The following is a 15,316-nucleotide window of genomic DNA, read 5'->3' as shown; positions in this document are numbered from 1 at the left end:
TGGGCCTCCTCAGTGCTCCTCCTGTCACAGGGCCCTGAGTCCCTGTGTGGTGCTGCAAATACCCTGTCAGTAGGTGTCAGGGGATATCAGGGGGAAAACCAGCAGGCGCCTATCATAAGCCTTAAAAGAGATTAAATACCCCTACTCCATGATTGCTACATTTTAATTTCTCTCTTCCCTGCTGGTTCCTATTTGTATAAGCTCTTCCATGGCTCCCCTGGAGTAGCACAGACATGACCTGGAATGACCATCCTGTCTTGGGATGAGAATTCAATTTCTAGGCTCAGTGACTCCTAGGCTGTTCCAGCAAAAGGAAATCACCATCCTCTAGGACACAGATTCTTAAACTGGAGTCTGTGAACCCCTGGCCTGTCTGTGGATGGATGGGAAGGGATCTTTGAACTCCTTGAAATGGGCGTCAAGTTTTGTGTGCGTGTGTACATGTGTCTTGTCCTTGGGGTGAAGCCCAGACCTTCCATCAGATTCTCAAAGAATTTATGAACCCTCTAGGGTTTACGCACCAATGCTCTCGGGGGAAAATACAAAGGTCTTTATGGCCTGAATCCACACTTTGGCCCAGTATGGCCATTTTCCCCCCCCCCCCCCCCCCCGCCCATTTAAAAAACACAGTAAAAGGAAATCAAGAATCCTCATTCCTGCCATGTTGGGTTTTCTAGGCGTCAGCCCTCCAGCTGTGGAGTCTGTTTCTTCTTCACACGCTGACCAAGCTTGCTTATCTCTTCTAAGACACTACCTCTAACTGACCTAAAAGTTGTGGTGTCTTCCCATAGCTTCCATTCAAATTCACATGATGGCTTTTGGAGCAAGCTGCTTGACACTGTTGGTTCCCCTGAGAATGTTCCTAATAGAAATGTTCTCTTTTCACATTGAATTCGGCTTCGATAAGCCTCTGTGGAACAAGATTCCCAGAAAATATCTCATACTTTTGTTCTTTTAACCATCAAAATTCACTATATCAGTGCTTGTAAACAAGAGAATTCCTCTTCAGGAGAACAATCAATCAGCCCCTAACCTGAAAGATCAATAAATGCTTGATGTATGTATGGGAAAAGCCAATCAATCACAGAATTACTGGTTTATGATTGCTTATTTCTCTTATTAGTGTTTGTGTATCATACATTATCATTAGTAAAGATGGGGAATTTGAATTCCTAGTGGAGTAGATTGCAATATTCCAGGGTCAGCCCCAAAACAACATATTTTTACTCTGGATTGGCCCACAATTTCTCCACTCCTAAAATCCAGCTTTGGAAATTTGATTCTTTCTGAGGATATCATAAATTATTAAATAAACTGAGGGCTCTAACTCAGCACCCTTCCAACTGCTGAGAAAAACAAGGCTGGAGACAAGAATTGTTCACCAAAGACAAATAGGTGCCTGTTTTTCAGCATAAATGGTTTTATGAAGAGATTTTGCAGAAGGAGGAAGGAAGTGGTCAGTTGGGTGGATGGTGGATTGTGTTGGAATTTGTGAAGGGATCGGAGCTTAGTGCTTGGCTAAAACCTTGGGTAGCTTGGCAGCTTCTCCAGGCTGTTTCACACAGTGTTTTAAGTTGTTGGCAATCATTTTTTCTTTTTTCCATTATTCAGAGTTTTGTTCTATGAATCATAAAAATTAATCATTAAATTTGCCTCAACTGAACCAGTTTTATTTATTATTACATTTCAGGGAACTTGCTCACCTGGTTGTTGATGGGCCTGGATGCAGGGTGGGGGGAAGCAAGGTATGTGAGTGTAAGAAAGGGGACATGGAAAGGCTGGGTGGTCAGTGAAAGCAGTTGGGGGGCACATGGAGACAATTCTACAAAGCTCACTGCCCAGCTAAAAGTTGAGTGTTCCGAGTAGAAGAGGAATGTGTTAGCTAGATGGAGTGTCTGACCGCGTTCAAGTACAAGGGAACATTCAGCCTGATGTCTGCAGCTAATGTCCTGAACTGGAGGTTGAGTGGATCATGATCAAGCCAAGGCCGGGGAGGTGTGCAGCACCTGTGCATGAGGTGGGCATTGTTGGTGATGGAAGTCTAGTGGCAAAACTCAGAGCGTGCATGACAGACAGGGAAGTCAAAAGCCGTGAAGGGAAGAGGGAAGATGGAACAGGGCTGTAAGGAAAGAGAAAGGAGAAAGAAACACACAACTTGAACTCTGCCTAATGAAGAGAGAAAGGATAGAGGGAAAGTAAACACTTTGCAGATGGGAGAAAACAAGGTGCCAAGTGCAGAATTCAGGAACAATAGAGACAGCACCATTTTGGAGCTGATAGAATTGTGATACCATGTGAGACCGGCGTATTAATATGTATTCCATAAACTGTGCAGCTCACAGCTCTGCACCGCTCTGTTTTGCTCTGACCGCAGCACCAGCCTCAGGCACCACAACACAATTTGGAAACAATGTGACGGAAATGTTTAATCTGCTCGGCCCATCTGTGCCGCGTATTTCTCCAGATCTCCCTGAGAGAGGCGCCTTGAATCTCCACATTGCCTTTAATATTCTCCTAAATCACCTCCCCACTGCACTTCAAGGGCCATTGCTACAATATCACAGGTTCATCTAAAGTGCAATGGGGAGGGGGTGACGGGGAGGCACAGGCTGGGATATTTTTTATTTTAAAATAATTTCCAGAGATGGTCTTTTCTGCTTCCTTTAAAAAAAGAAAAGTTATTCTACTGTTGCCGTAAGGTTATTGAGGTTGTTTGGTGCAAAACAGGGTAGGATGGAGTGGAATCATTCTCCAAAGAATTATTTTTTATTAATCTCGATTCCCTCAATTGCACATGGGAGGGGGTGAGCAGATGCTCGTTTTCTCTTATCTCTTTTTCTTGCACCTTGGCTAGGGTGATGTGATCATGTGGGACTGGTGCCTCTCTGCTTTACGCTCTCTGCATCAGGTATGGGCCTGGTCCTGCCCTGCTCCAAACAAAGCCATCTTGTTTAGGACAGGTACACATTTAGTCTTTGGCCAACATGCCCTCATCAGAAAATGACACTGTCTATATTGTTTATTTTAGCTTAAAATCTTAGATTTTTCTCTAAGTACAGATGTTCAATGTCAGATTTCTGCTGTCTTTCCCCCCCACTTGATTTTGCCAGATTCTGCATTTCAGGTTAGACTATAGGAAGCTGGAGTAGGTTTCGGAGAAAGAGGGGATGACAAGTCACCATGTAACAGACCTTAGACAAATGGCAGAGAGTAGGACATCACCAAGAAAATTAGGATTCCTTTTGCTTTGTGAATTAAAGAAATGAATAATTTAATCCTCAAGATTGTTCCGGCGAGGGAAAGGCAACGTCCCAGTTGCGGAGCCCTACAGCCTGTCGGTGTGTTACATCATCTGCACACATAGGCGTTTCCATGACAACCGCTTATAGCTTCATTTCCTGGATCCCTCTAGGGGGTGTCACAGCCAGATCCACCTGCTTTTCACCCTACCCTCGGTGGGGTCATGGTAAGGTCGCCAGAATAAATGAACGCGGGTACTAATGATCTGTTTACTGCTGTTTATGCTCTGTGTGTGTCAGGGGCACGCACATTTAGAGAGCTCATTATGGTTGCAATTAGAATGCACCATCGCTAGATATTTAACTCCTTTTTCTTTTAAATTAGCATTTTAATAACATTCTTTGAGCAGAGAAACAAAATGACCATTTTTCACGGACAAACTTCTAGCTGTAGGTGCAACTTTAATGGCAAAGTTGTGAAGGGGAAAGAAGGGAGAAAAAAAGGCCATTTTTACTACTTTCACCCTCCTCCTTACCAAAAGGATATTTTTATTTGCTTTCTAACACACCCAATTTCCTAAATTTGTTTTGAATCCAATTATTTTGGGTGGTTTAAAGTATCATACTCTCGTTGGGCGGAAATTAGCAGCGATTGAAATTAACTTTCTATGTGACCTGTGAAAGGGGCTAAAATAATTACAAGTGTGTATTAGAAAACCCTTTCTCCAAAAGACCCTGGCTATGGGATCGGGCTGTGATCCAATGATACTATTATCAGAAGATCTTTATACAGTAATTGCAAGGGCTATTTTCTTTAAAAAGGTGATTGCAATTATTGTTTCTGTTTGATAATTCTTAGAGTTATCTTACAGAGGATCAGCGGTGACCAAAACTTGTCATTACAGACAGGATAAATAAGAAGCAGAAAGAATGAAAATAATAACATGGCATCATTTGCCATTTGAAAACGGCAAGATCTTAGAGCATCCAAAAAAAAGAGAGACAGACAAGGAAAGATACAAGGTAGAGACCCATTCTGTCAGAATGTTTTATAAGGCATTGCTTTTTAGGAATCAGCCAACACCTTCGCTCGGTGTTTATAGATGCTCTGTTTGTGGAAAGTACAGTGAAAAATAACAATTTGAATGTTTCGATTATCTTTCCCAGTCCATTCCATTTTCATTATTTATTTCCTATAAATCGGGACCTTGCTGAACATAATTCTGCAGACAAGGAGGTGGATGGGACAGCCAATGTGAACGAGGAGATAGATGGTGGGTGCGTGTAAGATAGATGCTATGCGTTTATGAAAAGGAGCAGTATGTCTGCATGTGAACATCCACCAAGTAGAGCAAGCAAGCGTGTAAACTGTAGCAGGTTTTTATAGGTGGAAAAAAAGGTGCGAGGAAGATTGCATGGGAACATGCACGCCAAGCCTGAAAAGGGTTTGCTTTTTTCCTACCCTCTTGGAATCCACGTCCAAGTTTCGCTAAGATGGGCTATGCTTGCTGTGGTTCCTGTGAAACCTCACAAGCCTTTCCATGACAACAGACGGGGGTGGGGTCGGGATGGGGGGATTTCACAGCCAGAAGACTCAGGAGGTCAATAGTTGAAAAGCAGGAGTTAGAAAGAGAGATATTTATTGACATCAAAACAATCCCATTAAAACAAAACAAAACAAAAACCCTAACGATAGAAGGAGGAAAAAAATGTAAAGACACAGCAGGAAAAAAAAAAAAAGCCTTTCTGAAAATGCAGGTTTAAAATGTTTACGCTTTTGTATCAGCCTACTTGCACCTTAGAATCTGCCATTTCATAAATAAAATACGGATGGCATAGACTATAATTTGGTGATAGCTACCCCAGGACATATCTAGATGCACTTCTGTTATTTTAATTAAATACTGCATTATGGTTTGTGACAACTACATAGCTACAGCGTAAATGAATTCGGAATTAAAGTGTTACTTAGGCATCCAGTAATTTTTGTTTCATTCCTCAGTTTTACAAAGCAAATAGCTATTAAATCAAGATGTTTGTTCATTTACAGATGGAGCAGGATTGTTGTCACTGTGTTTTTTTTCCCTTCTTAATCCTCATGCACAAAAAGAAGACAGAGCTCAGAGTCTGGCTCCCAACACTCTTAGCTTATGAGACACATCACAAAGAAAAACACATCCTCTCGACTATAATGTGAAATGCTGAATATTAATTGCTGGTGTTATGCTTATCTTTCTAGCCGACTCTGTCTTTTCACAATTATTCTGATGGGCTGCAGTCTTGTACTGCCAGGAGATTTTTCTCCTTTGTTTATAGTTAGAAACCTATTTTATTTTATTTAAAAAAATCTTAAAGGTTCACAATGCTCCTTGGAAGTTTTTAAGTTCTAGATCTCCTTCCAAATACAGAATATTAGTGGGAACAGAGAAGCTGCCGAAGCTCTTTGCTAAAAAGATCATGCACATTTCAGTATCTAAAAGAAAAAATATTTTTCATTCTAGCAATGTTAATGTCTCCTTAATGAAACTGGAGAGGGCATTACAATCTGATATAATCAATTGGTTAGTTTAAATGTCACTTCACTGGCAAATCATGAAAAACTTCAGAATATTCTCATCTAACAGGCACAGATTTTCACTCAAAATTAATATGGTAGTGTAAAAGGATTTTTGCTGAAATCTGAGGATTTAATAGTATCTTTAATGTATCATATGAAAGTTTTTAAATAGCAAGTTTTCTGAAACCATTGTCTATTATCTCTAGTTTGAGAATCAATATAATCTTTTTATTAGCCTTAAATACTATACGTCTGGCAATGTCTTTCTAATTTCAGCTTCTCTGTATTCTCACCAATTACCCCAAGGCCCTCATTACTAATCCTATAAACTGTATAGAAGTTACTGCCCTGTATGTTTGCAATGAGGTTATAATTTTTCTAGTTTGGTTGGAGAGCTGGGTCCATGTACTACCAAGAAACACTGGCAGACAGAGGTTTGGGGAGGCTGAGATCCTTTTGAGAAAATAATTACACAGAAACAAAGCTTTTGCAACTCCTTTTAAATAGAGCATCTCACCAAAATATCATGCAGCCTCTTTGGCAGATTAGTGAGGAGTTTATTACTAAATCTCTGTCTAATAAACGTGCAGTTGACTCTGGAGGAGCTGCTTGTTATAATACTGGCAGTGGGAAATGGAGGGAATGTCACAGTTAAAGACACAAATTTTCCCCATAATATATTCGAATGGAAACCTCTGAATCCAATACTACATGGGCATATCTAATAAATTCACAATATTTCAGTCTCAACAGCCTTCACCGGTTAGTTTTAAAGATTTATGTGGTAAAAAATTACTCAGTGATGAATATGGTTTATTCTGTGCAGTATTGGAGGTATAAGGAATTAAACTACCGTCTTTAACAGTGAATTTATTATTACCTCTGTCAAAAGACGAAGACTTTAACAGCACTTGTTATAAATTCACTGCAAAATAAATGGCTGGAATTTTTTACACTGGAGTTTGTAAAGCATCGGGCGATTCTGAGCATTCACCTAAACCTGCCATGGCTTATATGGTTCTAGGTAAACATTTCTGTCTGGGCTGAATAGTTAATAATCTGATCTGGGACTTTCCACTTGACTGAAAGGGTGTGTGTGTGTGTGTGTGTGTGTGTGTGTGTGTGTGTGTAGAAAGTGAAAGGTCCGTCCTGTCCAGGACAACATTTAGGAGTAAGGAGAATAAAGTGGAAAATGCCAATTTCATTATCTTTTTTTAAAAAATGGGTTTTATAATAAATGGCCAGGGTTTGGAGGATACGGTTGATATGCAGTTTGGCCTCTTGTTAGCAGGTTTATATGCACGCATATGCACACACACACACACACACACACACACAAACACCCTCTCCCTTTTGTCCTCTCTTGGAATGGGTGTCCCCTCATTTATAAAAATTACCTGGAAGGAATGAGGCTGCCAGGGTTTGTTCTAGACGATTGGTTCCTGTCTGGGGGAAAGGAATGGCCTCTACTGAATTTGACCGGTGTATGACCGTTGCCTTCCAGCTGACCCCAAATCCCATCCCCATCCTCCTAACTCTATAGCCTCCCATAGGGGTTATTAATGAGAGAAAACACCATCATCATCATCATCTTCGTCATCACAGCACAGTGTTGACCTGCTTGTTAACATGAAATGGGGTGGTGGGGACAGCTTCTGCTTCTCTTTCATATCATCATAAATAAGAAAAGATATTTTCCAATGGTACCCCCCCTTACCCACCCTCTTCGGTTAGGTCAGAGGTGAATAATAGCTCTTTGACAAGCATTGATCAGTTTCATCACACTGTTTGGGCAGCCTGCGCCCCAGGCCTATATTCTCCCTACTTACTACCCCCGATTACCTCTCAAATAACCCTGCCCATCCCCCAGTCAGCTAAGCAGAGGGCAATGGTGCCTGAGGAAGTCCTAAATGGACACTAGATGTCACCAAACACCTCCTTTCCCTCAGAGCCCTGAAATTTAAAAAAAAAAAAAAAAAAAAAAGAACCCTTCATTTAAAGCAATTGAAGGAATTAACTTATCTGTTTTTTATGAGGGTTCTTGTCACATTCAGCTAAGCACACTTAAAAGAGGAAGTACTGCTGCATTCAGATAATTTTTACAACACACAAATCTCTTCTGGAGGGGTTGGGGTCAAGGGAGGAGAAAGGTCTACATTCCTTAAGTAGTCCTTTGAGGAAATAATAGGTAGAGAACCCTGGGCTTTCAAAATCCCATTAGAACAGACATGGGGTTACATTAACATAGTCCAGGTGTGCTGGGAACAGCCCTGCTGTATTCAGATAACTAGGAGCTGGGTTTGTAGCTAAGATCCAGCCTGAGTTTCAGTAGCTCCAACCTAGTACTGGAAGTTAAATGTCACTCAGCGTGACAAAGTTGGTCCATCCTCATCCACAGAAAGCCCATGGCCATCTCACAGCATCACGTATTTGATGTTAAACTTGACCTTGCCTGTAAGGCCTCCTGTTTCCATATCAACTGCACCAGCAGAGAAGACAACCAAAGCCTGGTGTGTTTGGGCCACAAGAATCTCTTCCCACCCCAGCTAAGCTTTTGTCTATTTCTTTTGTCTATTTCTAAGCCGCCATGCCGGTATAGCCTTAAGTGGTACCCAACTTGTTGCCCCAAGGCTGACTGCCATGGGAACACGTAGCTGGACAACCCTTGGAGGAGCCTAAGGCCAACTTCTGAGGCACACAGCATAAGCCCAAGAAACGTAGGCTACTGACTCAGTTTACCTTAAATGCAAGACCACATTCAGGGACCTCCTGTCCTTATTGAGAAAGAGTTTCTCTCTCTCTCTCTCTCTCTCTCTCTCTCTCTCTCTCTCTCTCTCTCTGTAATTCACCCTTATCTGCTGGACAGCTCATGTTACCACTATAAATGACTTCCGGAACAGGAGGCTTAATTTTTAAATGGGCGTTTTAAAGTTATCTCGCATAGCTGAACAAGCACTTTTATTATTTTGAAAAAAGGGTCCCTAGTGTGAGACCTTGGAGCCAGGAAGACAGAGTTACTTCTCTGAAAGCTGGGGCTTGTGACTTGTCTTATCCAGAGGCTCCTTACCTCCCTGTCTCCCACTTATAATAGATGCCCATAGCAGAGCTGGTCCACACAAGAGCCTTACAAACCTCAGATAAAAGAAACTAAGCCAGGGTGCAGCGCTACTGCATGGAGGGTGATCCAGCACCTGCCCTGTCATGCCTGGTGCCCAGGCTGAACGGTTTTTGGAGTACACCTGTTGTTGAAACCCTGCCAAGTACTGATGGCCACTAACCCCCAAATCACTTTTCCCTCCCGCCCCCCCGCCGTGGATGTTTGGAATGTCAGACAGGACTGAGCAGCAGCCGGCGTGTATTTCAAACACAGCAGATGGATTTTTATATTAGCTCCTATTTCATGTTCAGGCAGAGCGACCGCCACACTAAAACCGCAGCCTCAATGCTGCCGAGTTGCTTCTGTGAGATTAATTCTGCGAAATTAATTGGGACAAGATTGAAAAGGAAATTAAAATGCAGCTGAGTGAACAGGCCTTTCAAACACCTTTTTCCTGCTCTATTCAAACTTGAATTCTGTGGTGGTCGCAGGCATCGTGGGAAGTAATTTACGAGAGAGGCAGGCTCTCAGGAGCCATCGGTTACGTATGAGGAGACCTGCACAAGCGCCACAATCTGGAGCCACTGAAGAGCGCTAAACACCCCGCTGTGGCCTTAGCTGCGTCCCGGCACCGCACAGGGGCGGAAGCGGAGCTCAGTTCCTGCACCAGCAAAAGCTGTTCAGAAATATCTGGGCCCGAAAGGAATGTGGGAACATCAACGTCTGCTGGGTGCACAGATCTGCTTCGTTATTAAAATCTCCCTTTAATATATTTTAAGACCCAAATTGGAACTCGGCGAATTAAGTGGGCATGAAACGGCATGGGGCCGAGGAATGTATGGATGTTGGGGGGAGGGGTGGTGTCAGCGGGCGTCCTGCTGACTGCCATTGGTCACTGTTTCAGGGTTTGGATACATGGCTCTGGCCCTCCTCAAAGGAGAAGTTTGAGCAATCCATTAATTTTGTCCGTGATGAAATCTCTCCAACCAGGAGAGGCGGGACAGATTTCACGTAGACCTCTTCACTTTTGTCTATTTCTAAATGAGAACCTTTTGTGCTTTTGAGCATCTCTATGAAGAGGTCTTGGCAGGACAGGCTACCTTTTTCTCTCTCTCTCAACTCACCAATAATTTATCGAACTGCTAGTATGTACCCAATATTGACCCAAAGAGTTTGTCAGCAGAAAAGAGGGAAATATAATAATCGTTACCATTTCCTTCCTTACACAAATTCTCTCATGTAAGCATCACAAAATCCTATGGATAGAAATTAGCCCAGTTTTTACAGATGAGGAGACTGAAAATTAGCAAGATTAAGTGCCTTTGCACAGGGTCCCATAGGTGACCCATCTGTTACCAACTTGCTTCCCTAAGAACAGGACAGGTGTGGGCATTTGGTTACCTATGGGGTACATCTTTCTTGCCCAGCCAATGATCCTCTTTGGAAAGAAACAAATTTTTTTTAAAGGCTACATAGCTCTCATTTGGGGATCTTTCCTGCCCAAAGACTTTAGGCCCTAACAGAGACCCTTGGGCCTGGGATTCTAGAACTCAAGGTTGGGTTATACTTGGGCAACTATTAAGAAACAGCAGAGGGCAGCAGGAGCCCAAGAATAACGCTACCAACCCCCCACTCTCACCCCACTTCCCCGTCCAGCATCCACTTCGTATTATTCACCTGCCCCCCATTTCAAGCTATGTCTTTTATCATCCAAAGAGAGAGGAGGAAATCAGATGCATTTATGAGGATCAAAAACGAAAGAGCTCATAGTTGGAATTTTTTTGTTCATTTAATCTGGGTAAATACTAAAAGCTAAAACATATTTTTTTGTGTGGAATTTCTTCAGCAATTTTGGAGTGTCAGCCTCACCATGTTTAGAATGGGAATATTTGAGGTGGAAGGAACCTTAGAGATCATACACCACAACTCCCTCATTTCACAGGTGAGGAAACTGGTCCAGGCAAGCTGAGTGGCACCCAGCTGAAGCTTGTCTTGCCTTTCTCAGGGAAAGAGACTTCTCCAGGTTCCTAAACAGCAGGCCTTTCTTGCCTGACAAAGGTTCTACCAGCAGAGAGAAAAGTAAAATGGAGATTTCTAGACACTATTTTTCTGGATGAACCTTGACTTGGGACAGTTCTGTTCATCTAGGTGTGAGGGGCAGGCTGAAGAGTGTGACTGAGTCCAACAAAGGAAGCCAGCTGGGGCCACAGTAGAATGAATTTCACATCCATATGAGAGGAAATTCCAGAGATTAAAAGTTACCTAACATCTGGATAGACAGACAGTTGAGTATGGTAGTGGAATCTCCTTTTCTATCTGTCTGAATTGGTTAATTTCGGCTTCTTAGAGGCAAGGGAAAGGATTGCGTGGCCTTTTAAGATTCCTTCCTGTCCAAGCATTCTTATTGAGTTAGGTAATATAATAAAGGTAAATCCAATCCAAAAGGCTCCCTACGCCAACGTTAACTGGAATGAAGGTTTATGAGGGAAACTTCAGATGAACTTCAAAGCTTCTCATTTCCTCCTCTGACTATCAGGGATTAGCAACATGGAGAAGGGAGGCAGCTGGTGTGGCTTTTGGGGGAAGAAATGTGCTACCACAGCGATAAGGGATGAAATGGACTCATGACCTTCCAGAAGGAGAAAGAAGCCCAATAGAACCAGGGCAGCAAGGTATTCTCACCGGATTAAATTCTGATATAGTAGCTTTTTAGTAATGGAGGAAAGGAAGGGGGATAGGTTAAAAAGAAAAACAAAACAGGTTAGGGAGGCTCCCCATGTTCTCTGGTATCTCTTAAACATACAACAGCCATGGTAACTGCAGACAGCTCTGTACTGCAGGGCAGGTCACCGCACAACCCCTTCTAAATGAAGGAAAGGGACCCCCAGTGAGAAGCCATTAACAAAGGCAAAAGACATGCAAAACAAACAAAATAATCAAGACGGAGAGAGAAGGCCAGCAGACAGTCTGGCTCTGTTCTCCCCCGCTCCTGCTGCAGGCACCTCAGACAATGTAAACAGTTAATTTGTTCACCTGCAGGCTCTGGGCAAACAGAGGCCTGGTCACACCTGAGTGGATAACTCGATTACCCCTGTAATGCCAGCGTGGTAATGTACACAAATTCTATTACACGGCAAACCTTGCTTTCGGGCATTTGAAATACCAATCAGGCCAATGTCCACTCCCTTCTTTGCTTCCAATTTATTCCTGGTGTATTGGAGCTGCACCGGAATGGCACTAGGGTGGGCTGAATTAGGACTCTGGAGGAAATCACTAGAAGATGGTGATCTCACTCAGCAGGACACTTGTAGGCCTTCTCCTCTCTTGAAAAGGGTTAGGTCTGAATTTGGTCCTCATTTGGAGGGGGTTTGTTGGAAACACTGGAAGGTACATGGGGTCAGCTTTGGTCTGTTTCTTAAAGAGCTTGTGGTGTTATTTCAACCAAAACAATTCCTTAGCCAAGAGAGTGACGTTCACAGGATAAAGATAAGCGGCAAATGATGGGTTAATGACCCACTAGGTTTTCAATTTTCTTTTATAGAATCCACATACTCATCAATTAAGCAGCAAATTGTGCCTTTTCCAAAAAAGTGTTTGTAGATATTGCTTGACCTTACAGATAGAGAACTTTAAAAGAAGGTTTTTTAGGGACAGAACTTATTTCCTCAGCCCACCCATAGAATATGTCGTCTTTCTTTACAAAGATGGTGCTACTGATTCCTCAGGAGCCCATGCGTTTTGAGTCTTCTTCACATTGGTGATGGATCTATAATAATCTATCCCCTCCACTTTTTTGGGCCCAATTCTTTCATGATCAACAACACTATTTGTGAGATGATCAGCTGGGGCTGGAGGTTAACTCTGTGACTGAAAGAGCCCAGTTAGCTGGCCCTCATGGGGTTGGATTTACTATGTTGGCCTTATCAGCACTAGCTCAAACCAATTGAGCTAGCTAGCTCTGACTCTTCCTCCCCTACATAATTATATTACAACCTTGTTTATCTATAAATGAAATAAGAAGGCAGCTGATCTAGCCAGAATGTTTTTAAGAGTATTATATGGTAATAAATTATGTACATAGTGATGACCTTTAAGCACCACCGACCCTAAAAAGATCAAATTTTGATTAGTATAGTTTTAGTATTATGTCTCCTCTTTCATATTTTAAAGTGGAAGATTGGTTGCTGGATCGGAATTTTCAATTAAAATTTTCCCTAACAACTATAAAACAGTGGGAATTTATGTGTGAGGGAGCCATGTAATCCACACAAGAGAAGTATATGGCAGGAAGTAATTCTAGTTATGGTGACTATATCAGCAAGAATGAAAAAAGTGACTTTTGATCCAGGCCTCACACTCTATGTCCTTACCTTGCTCAGAATGCGGATGAGGTCACCTCGTTGGAAGGATAGTTCATCTGGCTGGTCACCATGGCAATCCCATAGGCCCTGGTAATAACTGGCATAGTCCACTGATCAAAGAGAGGAGAAATCAAAGTGAAAAAGACGAGCCCAAATTTTTGCCACAAAGAGAAACCGGGGTTCGGATATTGCCCCTAGGAAACCTAAGATTCAGGGGGAGTCGACATGAGATACAGCCAAACACTCAGCATGAGCAAAGGACTATGGGAGAAGGAGATCATTAACTAACATTAAATATTTACAGATCACCCTTAGTCAGATGCTATTCAATAATATGATAAATATATTCGTTTAGTAATAAAAGAAAATCAGGCAAGTAATTTTTCACTTGGTTTGTAAGTAAGCAGCACAAAGAGATTTCCTGCTAGACTTTCTTGATCTAGGACGTCTACACCATCCAGTGCTTCTCTTCATTATGCCTTTGCAGGAAAGGGATAAGTCTCCGATTTCCTATTTACAAGAGAGGCTGTCACAGTCTCACCTACGTATTGGCCTCCTCTGTTACACAGAAACTTTATCCCGGGCACTTGCCACCCAGGTACTATATGAGGTAATCACCAATAAATACGGAAACGAATAGCCCGATCTTTAAGTGGAACCAAGGGGGTGTCTCATCCATTACAACTAAATTCTTGGTGGGCTGGCCCTTTTCCAGCATCTCATTTGTAGACTCTGAACATGTCTGCCAAGATATATCTGCAAGACCCCAGGGGAACAGAAACCAAAGTGATCTGCATTAAAAATAAAAGCAACTCAAGACGACAAACCAAGCTTTAGAAGCAGCTGGAGAGATTTACTGGGCTTCTCAGCAAGACTAGATGGCAGTGATGCCACAGGACAGTCATCGATTCTTAACAATGAAGAATTTGTATTGATCTTCTACCCGGAAAGGTTAAACACTAGAGTACAAAGTGGGAGAGGATCTGGGGATTTGAATGGCAGGAGAGCTAATGCCCACTAGACCAGGGATAATGTGACAGTGCCCCGTCCCCTAGGTCGCTGTGTATGAGACTGTAAACAGAGCACCTACCAAAGATGAAATTCCCATTGAGGGCAGTCAGGAGGCCTGGGTTCTAATTCAAATTCAAGTGATTTTCAGGGACCCTATTTTACCAGTTTCCACGTTTCCTGTTATTTGTCTTGATCCTCCTGTGAGGAGTGATGGTGCTAGTCGCTGAGCACGGGAATAGATGGGAATAGGTAGTGGACTGTGGGAGGGCAGAGGCCCTGGCTACATTTCCTTTTTTCACTTGTTCCTAACTTCTGAGCAATTCAAATAATAGAGGCACAGGGGAACAAAATCCCTATATGTTTCTAGAAAAGAACTTTAGTAGGAATCTTAAAGTACACAAAAATAGAGGAGAGGCAGAGCTATTTATTTAAGACTTAGATATTGCAAACAGAAGTAAAAATATTAACCACATAGAAACTCAGGCATGTTTTCTTCACACACATAAAAAAGTGGTTTGTCTACGCAGTAGACAACAGAGGGCAGCGAATGAGACAATTACACTGGAAGCATTCTGCCACAGAGTTAAGAATATTTTTGGAAGAAAAACACATTGGGATAAAAATGCTAACTATTGAAAAGACAAGGCATGTATTTTTGGGATATCAGTGCATAAAATAATAGAGAACTATCAGTCCCTGAAAAGTGAAAGTAGTTTTCCCAAAGGATACATTAATGTATTTTCAATTGGAATGGAGTTGATGAACCACCCCAAGAATTGGACTAAATTTAGGGATAATAGGTATATTGACATCAGTATTCTTCATGGATTGATATATGATAAAGAAAATCATTTTATAAAAATAGATTTTTAAAACATAACTTGATATATCCAAATGGTAAGACTGACAAAGTTATCTTGGCTTCTTTTGGCCTAGCAGATGGTCACTGCAGGGTATAGGATATATGATTGTGCCTAAGATTATGGTGCCACGATTATGGCTACATATATACCTTTTGAGTATATATGTAAAAAGTGATTTGATATTGGGT

General features: G+C 42.1%; 1 protein-coding gene across 1 annotated transcript in view; it reads right to left on the bottom strand.

The window, feature by feature from the left end:
• SKAP1 (src kinase associated phosphoprotein 1) overlaps positions 1 to 15,316 on the bottom strand; it is a 277,253-nt gene that overhangs the window by 15,448 nt on the left and 246,489 nt on the right. The window contains exon 11 of the mRNA XM_033090442.1: positions 13,264 to 13,364. Within this exon, the coding sequence (XP_032946333.1) occupies positions 13,264 to 13,364 (101 nt within the window). The remainder of the gene's footprint in view (positions 1 to 13,263; positions 13,365 to 15,316) is intronic.

The sequence above is a fragment of the Rhinolophus ferrumequinum genome, chromosome 21 (assembly GCF_004115265.2).
Source record: "Rhinolophus ferrumequinum isolate MPI-CBG mRhiFer1 chromosome 21, mRhiFer1_v1.p, whole genome shotgun sequence".
NCBI lineage: Eukaryota > Metazoa > Chordata > Mammalia > Chiroptera > Rhinolophidae > Rhinolophus > Rhinolophus ferrumequinum.
Note: the sequence above shows the minus strand (reverse complement) of the source record. Positions and strands in the feature narration are given on the sequence as shown.